An 18686-nucleotide genomic window follows, 5' to 3' on the forward strand; every position below is an offset into this window, starting at 1 on the left:
CTGCTGTGATCAGCGAGCTACTAAGAATGTTTCACTGAAATCCGTCTCAGCGCATGTCCCTACCCAGCCTGGAAAATCTTTATTGTTTAAACAGGGTCCATCTTCGTTCCTTCATTGTGACAAACATATTGCTCGCTTGCAAGGTTCGATTACATTTGTGGGAGTGGGAAAACACCAAGACTCCCCGGAAGGAAGAAGTCACCCAAAGGTCAGCAGCAACGTCACTACTTAGCCTACAATGCACATCTCGCCCGCCTGGAACCTCGTACTACTACTATTCATCCGGGCGGAAGCCACTCACCTCGAACCCCATTGGACGAGATGCAGCAAGGAATCATGGGAGCCCGCCTGTCCTTCCGTACGCTTGTGCCAACCGTCCGGGCTGTGCTCCACGTCCGGTGGGTCGCAAGTCTGCGTAGCAGGTTTAGGCCCTTTCGCGCAGGCGCTGTGGCACGGGTGGCGTCTGCAACGCAGGGGGGTGGGGCAGCGGTGACGCGATTCTGTCCGCGTTGGAGCGGGCGGGCCACCGCCTGAGTCTCCGCGGCCGCCGTGTGACGTGGCACAGCCGAACACTTAACGCCGCGCCGGAGCCACCGCACCAGTCGCCGAGCAGGTCCCGGTCCCGCTACGTCGTGTCCCGCGGCTCTGCCGACACTCCGGCCTGAGAGACGGGTCTTCAGCCTTTTCTCTTCCGCCCACTCAGTTGTGAGCCGGAACCGTGAAGGCCCGAGGGCGGACCAGACCCTCTCTTTTTGACCATCAAGTGCCACCACCGCTATGGGCCTCACCATCTCCTCTCTCTTCTCGCGCCTCTTCGGCAAGAAGCAGATGCGCATTTTGATGGGTGAGTGGGGCCGGGACCGGGAAGGCCATGTGTCTACGCCGGTGGCCCCGGGCCCAGCCTTCTCTGACTGCGGTGGGGGAGGGCGGTCAAGATGCATCCTTCAGGGGGAACAATGGGGGCGTGGGGCGAGGGACGAGGGACGAGGGACGAGGGATTTGTTCCCCACAGAGGCTGAGCCAGAGAGTTGGGCTAGATTTCCTGGCTCTTGGCTTTGCGTGCCTTTCTTTCTCTTCCTGATCTGATTGAGAACCTAAGGAGATGGAGCGGAGGTGTAGGTCCGGTTCACACTGGCGGAGCCCATTCTAAAGGTGCAGTTCTAAGGGTGCAATCTTCCACCTCGCTTTCCTGCCTACGGGCAGCGGTCGAGAGTAAAGCTGGCCTATTCCAGCCTTCCTCCTCCCCCTTTCTTGGTCGTGTACGCCCTGTGCACACACCATTGGTATGTGACCCGGGCTAGAAGCCGCCTGGGGCAGGAAGTGACCAGTCCCACTGTGGCGAAGGAGCACCCAAGGTTCGAAAAAAAAAAAAAAATCCGAGTCTTCTGAGCTCATTTTGCTAAACTTTACCTTGCTCTCTGGATTCGACATTTTTTCCTCATGATTATGAAGCCTGTTCTGTGAAAATGGAAGTTATCCCATGGGTGTCTTTCAGTTCTAAACCTGTTTGGTTTGCTATCCTTGCTCTTTCAAACTAAATATATCCATGTGGTCTGGATAGTAGTAACATCAAAAAGTCAGCTTTTAGAGACGAGATATATATTTTTTTAAACCGGATAGTTCTAAAGCATCTTAATTGAACCAGTAAAAAAAAAAAAAAAAAAAAAAAACTGCTTTGTGACAGGTTTTATTGCCCAGCGGAGGCCATTCGCTTGGGCATTGTAAAGAGGTCTCTACCTCACAGCTGAGTTGCAAGGACTTGAATGGTGCCTTTTAAAAAGCCCAGAACACTGAGTGTTGACACTTGTTGAGAGTGAGGAGAAAAGGATTCTTTTTAGCACTCACTCTCATGTAGCGCTTCAGTTTCTGTAATATTGCAGAGTATGGCTGTACGAGTTGGTTATTGTTCTTTCCTTCAGCCTCTTTACAGTTCATAAAAACAATTGTTCACGATCCATTCACAAAGATAAGTGAAAATGTTCTTTCATAGTTTTGCAGATACCCTTTATGAAAGGACAATTATCTGAAGAGGGCAGGCATGTTATTTAAGCTTTAAGTGGTTAGAAATTGGCAGTGTGAAAAAGGCTGAAGTCAAGGGGAGGACTTTGCACTGTGATAAATGGGTTTCTAAGAGATTAGCCAGTACAGGATTGTGTTAATGAAAAATAAAGAATTTATTGTACACGAATTCTGTTTTTCATTGCCAGAGTCTTGTGATGACTAAAGGGCTGGAGGGAGAAGAGTGGAATGATGCTTTAAGCACTTTACTATGTTTGAGAAACTTTCCTGTCCATCCCAATTGATAGAGAATGGAAGTAGACGAGCGTTTAGCTAGTTGTGATTATGGAACGGATAGAAGTCGGGGTTTAAGCTTACTCTTTTAAGTACTGAGTCACTCAGGTTTGTTTTTCTTTTAGGTGGTGGTTGTTTTATGACAACAGGGTCTCTACATAGCCCTGGCTGTCCTGGTACTCACTATGTAGTACGCAGACTAGGATGGCCTCAAACTCACAGATACCCACCTCTCTACCTGCCAAGTGCTGGGATTAAAGGTGTACACCATCATGCTTATGCCCAGTTAACTGGTCTCTTTTGAGCAATAAAACCTGTTACTGAGAAGCAGCTTTTAAACAGTGGTTTTGTTGTTGTTGTTGTTTTTTATAGCTCAATTAAGGTGCTTTAGAACTATCTGGTTTTAAAAAATCATTTCTAAAAGTTGCCTTTCTAATCTTATTATTCTCCAGCCCAGATGGATAAAATTATTTTGAAAGAGCAAAGACAATGAACAGCAGGTTTAGTGTTGTAGGTTTAGAGCTGAAGGACAGCTATGGGATAAATATCCTTGGTTTACTGTCCTTATTTTACACTGTAATGTAGAAATATGCAGTTTTTCTTGTTTAAAAGCAGTCTAGTCCTAAAGTCAACTTTTATGGAAACTCATCAGAGGAAATAAAAATGTCAGGGCTCCGTGAGTCGACTTGGAAGTCTGGTAATTTCCTGTGTGTTTGAGTTTCATTTTTTGTCTTTGTGGCTTAATAAGTGATTGACCTTGTCATTAATAATCACTTTTATGATATTCTCCCCATGGGAGTATTAGGAATTTTAGTGAATGAATGGTTGTATGTACACGTGTGCACATGTGCTCTTGTGTTGTTGGGGTGGATGTCAGTGTGTGTGTGTGTGTGTGTGTGTGTGTGTGTGTGTGTGATGTGGTTTTGTTCCTATACTCTAGCCTAGCCCTAAATGTTTGTTTGGTTTTGTTTTCCTCCCTTTCATTACTGGGCTCTTATTTTCTTTATTGGCCTTATATCGGCCTCCTTAACTCACAGGCTTCTCATACTCTTTATTTTATTTTTTGGTTCTGGGGATCAAAATCAGGGTCTACAAAACTGTTGAGCTACACCTGTAGTCCTAGATTACTGTTTAGAAGTGTATGAAGAAACCGTAATTAGGGCTAGAGAGATGGTTCAGAGGTGAAGAGCCCTGGTGGCTCTTTCAGAGGTGCTGAGTTCAATTCCCAGCAACCATTTGGTGGCTCACAACCATCTGTAATGAGATCTGTAGCCCTTGTCTGGCATATAGGCATGTATACAAGCAGAACACTGTACATAATAAATAAATGTTTAAAAAAGAAAGAGAGAAAGACAGTTACCCAGTGTGTTGGTTTGCCCAACTACTGTGGAAATGGAAGCTTAGTTTATATACTAGCTGATCTCCCCACATTAATTTGAGATGTTGGATAGATGCCTAATAGTTAACCGTAATTAAGAATGAGCCTAGCCAGGGAACTCCATGATGGCGTGTGTCAGTAATCCAGCACCAAGGAGGCTGAAACAGGAGGATACTGTGTTTTAAACACCAACAAGTAAGTAGCCAGCACAGTATATTGAATTTATCAACTTGTAGACAGTTGATCAACAGAAATGACGTACTAGGCATTTATTAGGAAAGCAATAGATCTGAACTGTAACGTAGGTCTATAAAAAGGTGTACTTTTGGCAAATAAATACTTAACTTTTTTCTGTAATTACTAATGTATTTGTAGAGGAGTTATTCATTTTAATCTAATTTCTTTAAACTTGGTGAGAATTCTTCTTAGGATTAAATGCCTCTAATTACTGAGCCACTGTGAAAGTTATTTGAGACAGGCTCTCATGTCGCCCAGACTGGCCTACTCACTATGTAGCTAGGGATGGGCTTCAACTTCTGTTCTGCCTCCTGAGTACTGGAAGGAGCCTCTGTTTGCTCATTTAAAAAATAAACTAGGTAATAAAAATGTACCATTAAGTGAGGCTTTAAGCTAGAGTGATGGATGTTCCATTTTATAAATCCTTTTATTAGGTAATTCTAGGTTCTGATTATTTTTTTAAATCCTTTTTGTGAAATTTAGACATGAAAAAAGTGTTCATAACTTGTAATTCACCGTTATATACTTTATGTGGGAATTGGACTCCAGTCCTCTAGAAGAAGAGCAAATGCTTACCAGTGACCCATCTCTTCAGTACCTACTTAGCACATTTACTCGCCACAGTTCAAAAGGTTTTGTGTTCCCTTTTTACTTAATAAATTACAAGCATTTTCTTATGCCATTATTTGCAAACGTAGTTGCTAGCCTTTGATAATTTGTTTCTAACTACTTCATTCATAAAAAAAGAAAATACCCCTCAATTGTGTTAGGTAGAAGCAAAATCTAAACATTAATTTTAGCAAAACCTAAATTTATTTTTCTGTATCTGTTTGGTCTACTTTCTGTTTAGATGGTCAATTCCCTGAGGAATTAAATAAAATATTAAGATAAAATAGTCTTAACATGGTAAAGATAAGATCACAGTATATAAATAGTATTTGAGAGCTGCAGAATTAGCTTTCTTATGTTGGTGGGTGTTTTGTGAGACAAAGTCTCATATAGCCTAGGCTGGGTTTGTATTCCTGATTCTTCTGTCCCATCTCCCATATTCTGAGAGTATAACAATGGGCAACTCTTTTGCTTGTTTTTCTGATTTTTGTAAATAGAGGTTTCTGATTATAAATTGTAAGTCACCCTGGGCCTTCAAGATGTCCCAGCAGATTCAGGTATCTGCTGCCAAGCCTGACTGCTGGAATCCCTCCCTAGAATGGAAGGATAACTGACTCCAGCACCACGCTGCCTTCCGACTGGACATGCACGCATACATACACACAGAAACATTTCATGATGGAAATGAAAACACTTCATCAGTCCCTCCAGTCTCCCTCTTTGACCATCCACGGCAACCACTAATATATTCTGTGTGGCTTTTCTGTTCTGGATATTGCAGCTAAAGGAATGAGTAATACATGGCAGGCTGTTTTACTTCTGGTGTTTTTACTTGGCATGGTTTTTTTTTCAAAGCTTGTTTAACATGTATTAGAATTCTGTGATGTTTTGTGGCCAAATGATAATTCCATTGTATTGAAAACCACAGTTTGTTTAAACACAACGAAGTATGGAAATACATACAACAAACTATGAATACATAGTTATTTTTTAGTTCTCATGAATAATGTTGTGCACATTTGGGAACAGCTTTGTGTGCAGACTCAAACTTACAGAGGTTCACCTGCCTCTGCCTACCAAGTGTTGGGATTAAAGGTCTGACATCCCATCGAGTCCCAAAGTGAATTTTGGTGTAAGAATTGAAAGATTTCATTGGGTGTTTTGCTCCCTTTCCCCCTTTTTGCTGAAGTTACCATTAAGCTATCACACTCAGATGTGCTCATCTTATTGATACTATTCCACACTTGAAAAACAAACATTTGTATAACAGTTAACTGACCTTTCTAGGGCCTGTAAGTAAGGATAAACTAGGCACTGACTAATATATATGTCATAGTCCATTGGAAGGAAGAAAATGTACCCAATATGTTCAGATGGGTGTCAGGGTTCGGTTAGAGAGCATAAGAATAAGAAAATGAGGTGGGCGCTGCTTATCCTTCTCCCACCCCTCGACACCCCTTCTCCCCTCCCATACTCTGCCAAGTTAGATTCAAATAATGGGGGGGGGGTGCAAACTAAGTCATGTTGTCAAGCCCTAAGGGCCTTCCTTTTGTGTTTCTGTCAAGAGGAGTGATAACTTTATTTTCTTCCTTTTAAACATCTTCTCCAGAGAGCTCCTACTGTTTGCAGGATACAGAGTAGAAAAGGTTGTTTTATAGGTGGAGGTCCAATTCCTGTAGCTTTTCATTTCTCTTGGACCAAATGAAAAAAGTCACACCTAAATGCCCAGGAATATAAACTGTGAGCGAGGCTAAAGCCTGCTAGCGTTGTTTGCATGTGTTAAGTTGTGGTTTGATTTAAACAGTAAGTAGGTGGTTTTGCCAAAACTAGTACTCAGTTGATTTAGTTATAATTTTTTTTAAATTCTTGGATAAAATAATTGCATGCAGCCAAATGAGATGTTCCTTAAAAGAAAAAAAAAAAAAAGTAGGGCCAGGTGTGGGGGCCCAGGCCTTTAATCCCAGTGCTCAGGAGGCAAAAGGCAGGTCTCTGAGTTTGAGGACAGCCAGTGCTACACAGAGAAACCCTGTCTCATAAAACAAACAAACAAAAAATAGTAATAATAAATTCAATTCAGTTGTTAGTTATTGATCTTTTATTTATGAGAGCTTTAGTATATAAAAGATGTAGGTCTTGAGAATTATACTTCAAATATTTAATTTATTTGTTCTTCACTACTACTACAATAGAGGTTTAATAGAATACCTTCTGCTGTACCCCATAAATAAGCTCACCCCCACCCCAGCTGTATCTCATGGATTAAGCACAGCGACATACTTTAGCACTTCAGAGGTAATGGCAGAAGGATCAGGATGTTCTAGCCAGCTTTGGTACAATATGAGTTTGAGGTCAGATTGGGCTACACGAGATCCTGGTTCAGAAAACAAGACCACAAAATTAAGAATGAGAGAAGAGTATGATGGGCCGTTTTCATAGCACAGATCAAGACTTTGGATCTTACCTGTGCATGTTTGATGCTAACACAGATTTAGGTAGCGGCAAAATCAGTCTTATCAGGAAACGCACATAGTTATGTATGTTACCCCTTAGCATTAACAACTTTTTAAAAGGAAGATTTCATACTTAATTTTTAACTATGTGTGTCTGTGTGTCGGTATGTTGGTTGTACACATGAGTATAGTACCTGTGCAGGCCAGAAGAAAGCATTAGATTCCTTAGAGCTGGACTTACAGGCACTTGTGAGCCCTCCGATAGTGGGTGCAGAAACTAAACTAGTACTTGCTCTTAACTAAGTCAGCTCTCCATCATGAAGAGCATTTATTCAATGCTCTTAAGAGGATTAATTTTTGGTCTGCAGATGTCCATTCCTAGCAGGCACAGTTTGTCTACAATCCTAGCACTAGGATTCAGAAATGTAGAGTCAGGAATATCAAGAGTTAAAGGGCACCCTTGGCCACATAATGAGTTTGGGGCCTCTCTGGGATACATGAAAGACCCTTTCTCCAACAAAGGCACTCAGTCAGTTGGTGGCACAGTGCCCAGAGATTAGATAGAACGCAAGTCTGCCAGATACTCTTTTTCTCTGTCTGTAGGAGTAGTTCTTAACCTTTGTAATGCTGAGAACCCTTAATACAGTTCCTCGCGTCCCCATCATAAAATTATTTTCATTGCCACTTCATTGCTGTAATTTTGCTACTGTTATGAATCATAATGTAAACATCTGTTATGTAGGTGGTCTTAGGCAACCCCTGTGAAAAGGTTTTTGACAGCCCCCACCCCCCAAAGGTATTACAGCACAGATAGAGAACCATTGGTCTATAAGTCTAAAGAGAAAAATGGAAAGGGTTATGGGAAGTATTGATTTGGAGGGTGGGGCAGAGATGAGAAAAAATTACAGTTAACTCACTTATGTATCAAGCAGTTAACTTTTCCTTGGAAACTGAATTGTTGAATTGCTTCCTTGTATATGTATATGTTGGATCAGATTTTAAATCTACGCCGTTTTCTTCTAGTTGGATTGGATGCTGCGGGCAAGACGACGATTCTGTATAAACTGAAACTAGGGGAGATAGTCACCACCATTCCTACCATTGGTAAGACAACTTATAGATGACCTTATACCGTGAGAAATTAAATTTTGTTTTTGTTAATTTTAGAGATGATATTGGTAAGACTTAAAAAGCTAATCTAAGAGAATTCCACATTAAAGGGGTTTATTTTTGTGGTACCTTATTAAGCACAGTGGTCATTTTGTTTTTTTCTTACAGGTTTTAATGTGGAAACAGTAGAATATAAGAACATTTGTTTCACAGTTTGGGATGTTGGTGGTCAAGATAAAATTAGGCCTCTCTGGAGGCATTACTTCCAGAATACCCAGGTGAGAAATGCCGTACATTTTTAACGTCACAGATTTTATACTGTTTACTCAGTTTCCATTCCTCTCATCACCAGTCTCATTCTTTAATAGACTCCGACTCATGCCTTCAAAAGTTCCTTTATGCAGTGTGAAAGAACTAAATCTCCAGTGAGATTTTGAATGGGAGTGAATGAATTCTCAAGAATGAATTACTTCAGACCTGGCCTGACCTTTATTCCAGCCCTTGTAAGGCAGAGGCAGAAGCAGGTGGATCTCTGAGTTGGTGGACAGCCAGAACCACACAGAGAAATCCTGTCTTGAACACCTCCCCATTGTCCCCCCAAATACCAAACAAAACAAAACCCAAAAAGAATGAATTATTTTATCAGTAGTTCTTTTTATTCTAACCTTAAATTTGAAATTAAGGTATGCATCACAGCGGCTCTAATAAGACAGTGGTAGAACAGTATTCTTAGCATCTGCCTATTAAATGCTAATAGCAGCTCACCTTCCCAGTCAACGTGTGACAACCTCAAATGCTTGCACACTTGCCATAAAAACTCCCCGGGACAAAATTATTTTCTGGTGAGAACAACTATTCTAGTTCTCCTGTTCTTGTGGTTTTGTTCTTGTTTTCTTCTTTCTCCCCTGAGTATTGCAGACATCCACCATTGTGCTGGGGTTTCTAAATGTGAGGAAACTGAAACTTAGAAGTGCTTCAAGATAGAGGAGTTCTAGCTGGGCCGCCATGGCAGGTATCTGTAACTGTAGCACTTGGAAAGAAGGGGCTGAATGTAAACTTGAGTCCAGCCTGTTCTGCATAGCAAGTTCCAGGTCAGCTAAGGCCGCATAGGGAGAGTCTATCTTTAGAAAGAAGATTGAGGCGTTCTCCTCTACCACATGAGGGTTACACGTCAGGTTTTGTTTACTACCAGAGTTGAAGATTTTTGAAGTAAGGTAAGCATCTGGGGTATTAAGATTTGCAGTGCTTGTTGTCCACCAGGGTGCAGTGTTGCCTGGTAGTAGTGACCACACTTGTTGAGTGGCTGCAGCAATCCTTCTTGGCTTAAGTAGTTTATCTTATTAATAGTAAGTGTATGAGAATCGAAATAAACATGTGGCATGATTTATTCCTGAAAAGCAAGAATATGTTCATTCACATGATTTTGGATAGAAAACAGAAAAAAATAGAAACAGAAAAAAGTAAAGGCTTTAAAAAACTTGATTGGAAATAGAAACTAACATAATAAATTCATGTATAACTAGTGCGGTCAGTTACTAGATATGGTCAGTACGTTTAACAAATACTCATTCGCAACATGTTAGCCCCTTCAACTGTTTTAAGGTAAGGTGTAGATATTTATTTTAAGGAGTATATTTTTGAAACAAAATTAGACAATGCTTTTTGCATTTCTAACCAGTTCTTCTAACTCTTAACATTTAAACAGTTAATTGTTTATTGTGTAAATTCCTCTCCCCTCATTAAATAAATCTAGTTCTTTTGCTTTTCTAAATAATTTTTTGCATTTTAAAAAAAGGTTCATTTTTATTTTGTGTGTGTGCACTTTTTGTTTGTTTGTTTGTTTGTTTTGGCCTACATACATGTATGTGTACTACATGTGTGTCTGGTGCCTGCAGAGCTAGAAGATAGTATTAGATATCCTGGAACTGGAGTTATGGATGGTTGTGAACTGCCATGTGGGTACCAGGGGCTGAACCTGGCTCCTTTACTAGTGCTCGTAACCACTGAACCAGCTCTGCTGCCCCTAATTTGTTTGGCTTTTGAAGTAGTCTTTTCTTAGAACAGATGGATTTATCTTTAGAAGCCTAGATTTTCCATACTGTTGTTCCTAGGCTGTTACAAGAAAGAACTAACTTGGAATTTATTCTTAAACTCTTCTCGTACTAGTATTACTTGGACTTGATGACAATATTTACATTGAGTGAGATTGGGGCTGGAAAGACGGCTCAGCAGTTCAGAGTGCTAGCTGCTCTCACAAGAGGCTGGGTCTGATTTCCAGCATCCACATGGTCTTGCACACCTCTCTGTAACTTGAGTTTCAGGGGGAGCTGATGCCCTCTTCTGACACCTCTGCCTCGCACACACATACCCATTAAAGAAGTAAAATTAATTAAAAACATTCTGTAGGGGTTAGAGTTAAGGAAAGAATATTTAACAGAACATTTAAGTGTAAGGTATAGACTTTTAACAAAGATGTAGTTTATTGTTTTATCAACTGAGAATTTCATATACTGTGCACTTTTAAAATTTCCAGAAGTCTTAAATCAGTTGTTTCCTAATGCTGCTTTTTTTGTTGTATAAAATTGTAACATTTATGGATAGCTTCAAAATTCTTACTGCTACCTTTTCATTTCAAATTTTTTCTTTGATATGTAAACCTTGAATTTTACATGAGATATTTGCTTGGGGCTTGTTTCTCCCAATTAGAGAGTTACCAGGCTACATTTTCTTTCCTCTGATGAAGTATATAAAAACTATTGACTGAACAGATGATTTATGAATACACATTAACGACAGGAAAAAAAAAGGGTAATGAATTTGAAAGAGTGTGGAGGGTTTGGAGTACATGGGAAATGTTAGAGGGAGAAGAGGGAAGAGGAGAAATAATTATATTTTACTCTTAAAAAATACCATAACTTAAAAAGGAAAAATTATATTTAAACAATTATGTTGCTAATGAAAATACTTTTTCTTAAAGATGATTAAACTATTGGGAAGTTATTCTTATAATCACACACCTGAAAACAACATGTTAGTACCATTATCCAATTCTACAATCCAATTTATTTTAAAACAAGAAACTCAGTACGTTGTCTCTCCACTTTTCACACTTTGTCATGCCTTTTACTATATACGTAAACCTACATTGCTCATGACATTTGGGGATCCTCTGTTTGTTTTCCTTTTGTCTTCACCACTGCCTTGATTTGTTCATTTTCTTTACTTTTGAGACTGGGGCTCACATAGCCAGAGCACCCTGGAAGTCAGTGTAGCTGATAGTCCCTTGTGATCGCCTGCCTTTATTTCTTGGATGTTGTAATCACAGAGGAGTGCAGCACCATGCCCAGTTATGCTCAGTGGAAGAGCTCAAACCTAGAGCTGCTTACAGGCTAGGCAAACATTCTTCTCTCTGAGCTACACCCCAGGACCTGTAGCTGCTCTTCTGCTGCCTAAATATTGGTGGGGAAGAGAAAGGGGTTACAGTTGTTTCTCTTAGCATGGAGAAAGGTCATTGGTTAATAAGATTTTTGTGCTTTGGGTGTGTGCGTGCGTGTTTTGTGTTTGTTTTTGTTTTGTTGGGTTTTTTTCTTTTTGGATTTGAAGTAAGAATTATAGGTTAAAATCACATGGTGCTTGAATCAGTTCTTAATATATGAGCCTTGTGCTTATGTGTTGTTTGGTTTTTATTTCAACAGGAAAGTCTTAGTTAGGGTTACTATTACCATGGTGAAACACTGTGACCAAAACAATCTGGGGATGTTTGCCTTATGCTTCCACACCAAAGGAAGTCAGAACAGGAACCTCCAGCAGAGCAGGGACCTGGATGCAGGAGCTGATGGAAGGTTGCTATGGATGGTTTGCTCTCTTCATTGCTCAGCTTGCTTTCTTGTAGAACTCAGGACCACGAGCCCCTGGATGGCACCATCCACAATGGGCTTGGGGCTTCATATATCAATCACTAGTTAAGAACATACCCTACATTCCTGCCTATAGCCTGATCTTTGTTTTTGTTTGTTTGTTTTGTTTTTTTACATATTTATTTTATGTATGCTTACTCTATTTGTATGTACACTTGTGTATCAAAAGAGGGCATCAGATCCTAGTATAGACAGATGGTTGTGAGCCACCATGTGGTTGCTGGGAATTGAACTCAGGACCTCTGGAAAAGCAGACAGTGCTCTTAACCGCTGAGCCATATGTAGGGCTTTTTTCATCTGAGGCTCTCTCCTGTCATATTGCATCAACTGACATAAATTAACCTGAGCAGAAACTTTTTCTTTTTAATTTAAAGTCACTATATTCTTTCTGTGTGTGTGTGTGTGTGTGTGTGTGTGTGTGTGTGTGTGTCTGTGCGTCTGTGGCTGTGGGGAGTACCACTGAGACACAACTCGAATTGTTGGGAGGAATCTACTCTTTCCTCTCACCATGTGGGTTCTGGGGATCAAACTCAGGTCATCATGTGCCTTTACCTGCTGAACTGTCTTGTTAGCCCCGTGTTAGAGACTGTTAAAAACTCTGCTTAGGGTTACTATTGCTGTGATGAAACACTATGGTCAAAGCAACTCAGAACCACCAGCCCAGGGACAGCACTACCTACCATGGGCTGGGCCCTTCTATGTCAGTAACTAACGAAAGTGCCCTGCAACTGGAGATCTTGTAGTGAGGTGGCCTTTTCTCACTTAAGGTTTCTTCCTCTCTGATGAGTCTGATGTCTTGGCGAGCCAGGACACAAGAACATATTTTCTACCCCATGTCTAATTCTCCATACTTTTTTGCTGGGTATTTTATATTTATTGTGGCTGTTTTAATTTATTGGAAAACATTTTCCCCAGGGTCTCATTTTCGTGGTAGATAGCAATGATCGTGAAAGAATTCAGGAAGGAGCAGCCGTGCTGCAGAAAATGGTAAGTATAGACTTTAGGTTGACCATCTGGAAGGTGTGTAGTTTTTTGTTTTTTGTTTTTTTTTTTTGGTTCTTTTTTTCGGAGCTGGGGACCGAACGCAGGGCCTTGCGCTTCCTAGGTAAGCGCTCTACCACTGAGCTAAATCCCCAGCCCCGAAGGTGTGTAGTTTTGAGTATTGTCTGTGGCTACATATTTGAGGGGTAGAAGTGAACTTGGGAAACTATATTGTTTCCAAGTTTTTAGCAATGCACAGGAAAGCACTCTGTGCCCCTGGTTCCTGTATAACTGTCATTTATTTTAGATTTGATGTAAGTGTAGCAGTCATTTAAGACTAGAGTCTTTCACATGGCATGTTATATCCACATTGTATAATGTATTACAGTTACTTTTATCTGTTCTTGGCACACTTATTGTACTGGAAACTGTAGGAATCCAAAAAAGAAACCTACCTAACTAAGCTTGCCACTTCAGTACCATATGCTCATGGGATACATACTGGTGATGATACCTACTTTTGTCCTTGTCCGTTTGAACCTGAGTGGTAATCATGAAGGCTGAATGGTGGCAAACATCATAGAATGGAGGATGATTGGCTTTAAACAGCTGTGCTGCAGGAAAGGCAACACAGGCCTGTGATTCTCAGCAGTTGGCAAGCAGAAACGGCAAAATCTCAATTTGAGGCTAGTTAAGGGAGAAACAGTAACAAAGGCAAAAATGTTTCTTTTCTTAAAGGCAAATTATTTGCTCAAACTGAAGGATGTGAAATTTATAAGAGTGTTTAAAATTTACATAGAGAAATGCAATTGGTGTTCAATACCTTGTTTAATGTTAAATAAAATGTGCATTTAGGAAAGCTTGTGCATAGTTTGGTTTCCGATGGGCAACTACTAATGGTTTAGCCTTCATCTCCAGCTTCTGGAAGATGAGCTGCAGGATGCTGTGCTGCTGCTTTTTGCCAACAAACAGGATTTGCCAAATGCTATGGCCATCAGTGAGATGACAGACAAGTTAGGTCTTCAGTCTCTCCGGAACAGAACAGTAAGTATTGGTAGGGGTAAAGTCGGGGTAAGTAGGCTAATTCTCAGCTGTCTATCAGCATTGTTTTGTTATTGTTACTGTTTGGAGGTGGGGTCTCACTTGTAGTCTTGGCTGGCCTGGAACTTACTATGTAGACCAGGCTGGCCTCAAACTCAGAGAGATCTGCTCACTTCTGCATATGCCACCATGCTGGCTCAGTTTAAATGTGTAATAATTATTTCCTTTGGACATACAGGACATTTGTAAAATGTGATTTAACAGTCTTTTTTTTTTTTTAACTGTAAATACTGCATTGAATTTGGCTTTTAAAAATACGGATTTTTCTATTTTTTAATTGTATTTTTATTTAATTTTATCTTCTGTATTGACGTATTAAGGGTGTTGAGTTGAATATGTAGAGGTTACAGACATACTTAAATTTCTACAATTCAAATAGCTCTACAGCTATGTGTCTTTGTGTATATAGTGTTTTATTTTTACTATTCCCTATGGTGTTGGGATGTGAACCCTGAGTGTTTTTTTGCACAGGTTAGGGTAATTATCCTACTGCTGAATAGCATCTCCAGCTTAGCAAGAATTTTATACTTGGTTTGCTTCTTTTAGGTGGTGCTCACTAAATATAGTCTGTGCTGGCCTTAAACTAAGGAGCATTCCCCTGCCTCCTGCTCTTCTTTCCTCGGTGCAAAGATTGCAGGCATGCAAACATACCATGCCCTACATGTTGGGTTGTTTATAAAAGGCCTGGGATGTATCGACTGTAATTAGATCATATTGTTTAGTACTCTGTGCTTGTTGACTTTTAAACCTTATGGAGAAACCTCTACTGGTACATTTTTTGAAGGTATTTTAAATACAAAATTACAAGAAGTACTGTGCCTGTATCAAATAGCTTAACATTTTATACCAGTGATTGATAATATCCCTACACATAGAAATTATATGTTTTAGACCTTGTTTTTTAAAGAAAAGAAAACAAAACAAAAGATGCTGTCAAAAACTGAGTGTCCGTCCTTGATAAGCGTCTTGCATTAATTTGCCAACACAGCAGATACTATTTATTTACTGTGTTGCGGTGCATGGATTAAAAAAGCTATATAGTAAGAGAGAACGTTTTCGTGCTATGGAGATATGAATTTCTGTCTCCCCTTCCTGCTGGATTAGTAGGTATTTGGTCTTTAGATAATTGGCAGCATGGTAAACCTATAGTGACCTGCAACATTAAAGTAAGATTTTATTCTAAGGTGAAATAAGACAAGACTGTTAAAAATAAATAAATTTTCCACTAAATGTGAATTATTTTCTAGGTGTTTCAAGTTTTGTGAGTTTTTTTTTTTTGTTTGTTTTTGTTTTGTTTTTAGTTTTTTTTTTTTTTTTTCTTTTTTTTTTGAGACAAGGTCTCTTTTTTTTTTTTTTTCTTTTCCTTTTTTTCGGAGCTAGGGACCGAACCCAGGGCCTTGCGCTTGCTAGGCAAGCGCTCTACCACTAAGCTAAATCCCCAACCCCCTCCTTTTTTTTAATATTTGGATTTTGTTGTGTTCATACAAGCAAGTAAGAATTTTTATTGTTTAAAACGAGATCTTTTGGAATATGAAACCAAAGACACTAAAATTGTTTATTAAAAAATGAAATTACTTGAAAAGTTAAAAGCTCTTAGAATATCAGCAGACATCTTTCGGAAATGTCCCCCTTTTACACTGTGAATGTGGGTTACTGAAGAGGGCTTGGGCTTGCCTAGCATACGAGAGACTGAGTTTGGTCGCCAGCATTACAAAAGTCAAAATTCGCTGTGGTCTACTTAGTTTATAACGAAGATCTTACGGATTACGTAGGTAGTTTGAGATTTTCCCATTATTCCTCAGATTATGTGGGGGAAAGGTGAAGTGGTAAACACGTCAAAGAATCGACGTAGTTTTCCACGGGTAGAGTGAGAAACGAGGTGTGTGAGCATATCCGAAGGAAACTATTGAGTGGCCTTTAGAGTTAGCCAGAGCTTTAAGTCCATGTTTGTGGGATGTAAGCCCTTGCTCACGTTCAATGCTGTGATTTTATAGTGCTGTTTTGTATACTTGTAACGACTTACTCAGTAGTGCCCTTAGGCATTTATGAGGAGGGACTTAATATTTTTTGTCTAAACCTGGCACTGTGTATTGTCTTGTTAATCAAGTATTTTCTTGTTCTTTTTTTCACAGTGGTATGTCCAAGCCACTTGTGCTACACAAGGAACTGGTCTGTACGAGGGGCTGGATTGGCTGTCAAATGAACTTTCAAAACGCTAAATGAAACTGGATATCTAACCAAGGACATGTTTGATAGAATTGGTCTAGGCTTGTTACAACAAAATTAGTTTGCATCTTGGTTATTAAAGGATATCTGAGACGGTTTGGGCAGAAATTACAGCATTTAAAACTTGTTTTGTTGCCAATTATTGTTTACCAAGAACAATGTTGCTGTTTAGCAATATGCTTGGGTTTAAGAGAAATTCTCCTTGGGGGAAAAAAGTGTCCATTATTATACTTCCCCTGAACCTGAATGCCTGGATAGATAGCGATTGTGACACCCTTAAATAAATCTGTTTTGAGTGTTTTTTGAGCCCACACCAATAATGTTTTAAAGTTACCCCCTTGGAACTCACTGATACCTATCATTCCTCGGGCAGTCTGCTGAGTTAAAAATGTAGCATTCCATTTGTATTTATTTCCCCCTTGCCAAAAAGATTTTTCTAATAATGCTTGTACTGGCCAGGGATGAGCTCCACAACACTATTCAGTTTTCTTGTACTGAGGATTCCCCCACCTCCCTCACATTATTGACTCCTGGCTTCTATCAGCCAAACTTTGATGTAGTTTGGATTTGATAGCTAATTCTGGGCTGGTTTCAAAGAGTTCATATTGAGATAACTTTTAATACTCAGCAAATTGTCTTCCTTTATATTATCTTTTTTATGTTGCATGTTGCTTTTGGAATCAGCCTGACTCTTTGCCCAGCATATGATAGTTCTGCTGGTATTTTACTGTTTACTGATGAACATATCTTCATTAAGAATTTTTTGAAAACTCATCAAATTCAATGAATAAGTTTTCTTCATAACCCATTTGGAATTATTCCTAATAAAATGATTTTAAAAAACATGATTGTGTGTTCTTTTGAGCCTTTGCAATATTTGAAACTGATTTCCTTACATAACAAAGTGGATTTTCATATTTTACATAGTATGGACAAATCCCAGTGAATTTACTTATGGTTTAAGTTGTCAGTTAAAATGTCGTGTGAATTAAAAAAGTAGGGTGCAGTATGAAGGCTTTTATTTTTTTTTCTAGTAGAATACCATTTAAAGCTATGAGTTCAGAGGTCAGATCTTGAACTCCAGAAGCAGGGTATGAAGGGTTGGTGAAGAAGCTCTGTCAGCAGAGTGCTTGCCTTGTATACATTGAGTTCGATCCCAGTATTGTGCCACAGAGGTGGTAGGACTCTCAGAACTCACCATCGTCCACTTACTGAGTTCGAGGTCTGCATAAGACCTTTCTCAGATATGACAAGTGGGTGTGCATACATTCAGCTGCTAATGTTAGGTGGAATGCATAGCTATGTGATGCTACTCTAGAGGATAGTCCACAAGCACTGTGGAGTGGCATTTCAAAATGTCCGCACAAGAGGTATACCACTTGTTGGCAACAGCGAGACATGCTGTAACTGTACTAGTAGGAGTGGAATTTTGTCTACATTGTCTCATGTTTTATAAACTGATTTTTTTTATGATTTGTGAAAGCTCTTACAGATGTAGATGAACTCATGGATTGAAAATTGTATTTAATTTTTCGTTTGTGTTCTGAGGCAGGGTTTCTCTGTGTAACACCCCTGGCTGTTCTGGAACTTGCTTTGTAGACCAGGTTGGTCTTGAACTTAAGAGATCCACCTGCCTTTGCCTCCCAAGTGCTGGGATTAAAGGTATAAACCACTACATTCAGCTTTAAAATTTTATTTCTGAAGTCAATTACATGCTTGTAAAATGTGTGTTTTTATATTGTTCATAAAATAAAAAGTACTGAATTTAGCAAAGTAAGTGAAGTTAAGCAGTTTGAGTATCTGAAATAGGCTATTGGATAAAGTATATTTAATTAGTCTGCTTCATTTGATGTGCTTGAAATGTCCTCAGCTCTTCTTTCCAAGTAAGAGGTGGTCTTTCTTTTTAGAGAAAATTAAAATAGTGATGTGTGTGTTTTTTATGGGATATAAAGTAGGAAATATGAAACTAACATAAGTTAAGGGGTTGGAAGTGTAAGTTAGCACTACAGTAACTTCAAAAACTAAGCTAGAGGGACGGCTCAGTGGTTACAGACTGGCAGATTGCCAGCACGGAGGTGGGCCTCACAACTATCTGTAACTCCAGCTCCAGGGGTTCCAAAGCTCTTTTCTGGCCTCTGGGCACTGTGCATGTGGTGAACAGATACACATGAAAATGAAACAAAGTGAAAAAATTTTAAATATTTGCCAGGCAGTGGTGGCAAATCCCTTTAATCCCAGCATTTTTGTTACATTTAGGCAGGTATTAATGAATTCCAAGGTTATTTCTGTAGTCCATGTAGCATGTTTTAAGTGGTTAAATTAAACTAGCTTCAGTAAGCGTCAACACCAGGAATCAGTCAGTACGTAAAGCAGCAGTGTTGCTGA

General features: G+C 39.7%; 1 protein-coding gene across 2 annotated transcripts; it reads left to right on the forward strand.

Annotated features, from left to right (window-relative positions):
* The first annotated feature begins 363 nt into the window (after window positions 1-363).
* On the forward strand, window positions 364-17138 carry Arf4 (ADP-ribosylation factor 4). Of its 2 annotated transcripts, NM_024151.2 has the most exons (6): window positions 562-844; window positions 7990-8070; window positions 8245-8354; window positions 12909-12980; window positions 13893-14018; window positions 16208-17138. In NM_024151.2, exons 1-6 carry the CDS (start codon window positions 778-780, stop codon window positions 16292-16294), a joined length of 543 nt encoding a protein of 180 aa, NP_077065.1. In that variant the 5' UTR covers window positions 562-777; the 3' UTR covers window positions 16295-17138. The 2 variants fall into 2 exon arrangements, with proteins under 2 accessions (XP_063131826.1, NP_077065.1); XM_063275756.1 differs by having other exon boundaries at window positions 364-844; window positions 13893-16601.
* Window positions 17139-18686: the final 1548 nt, after the last annotated feature.

Source organism: Rattus norvegicus, chromosome 16 (genome assembly GCF_036323735.1).
Source record: "Rattus norvegicus strain BN/NHsdMcwi chromosome 16, GRCr8, whole genome shotgun sequence".
Classification (NCBI taxonomy): Eukaryota; Metazoa; Chordata; class Mammalia; order Rodentia; family Muridae; genus Rattus; species Rattus norvegicus.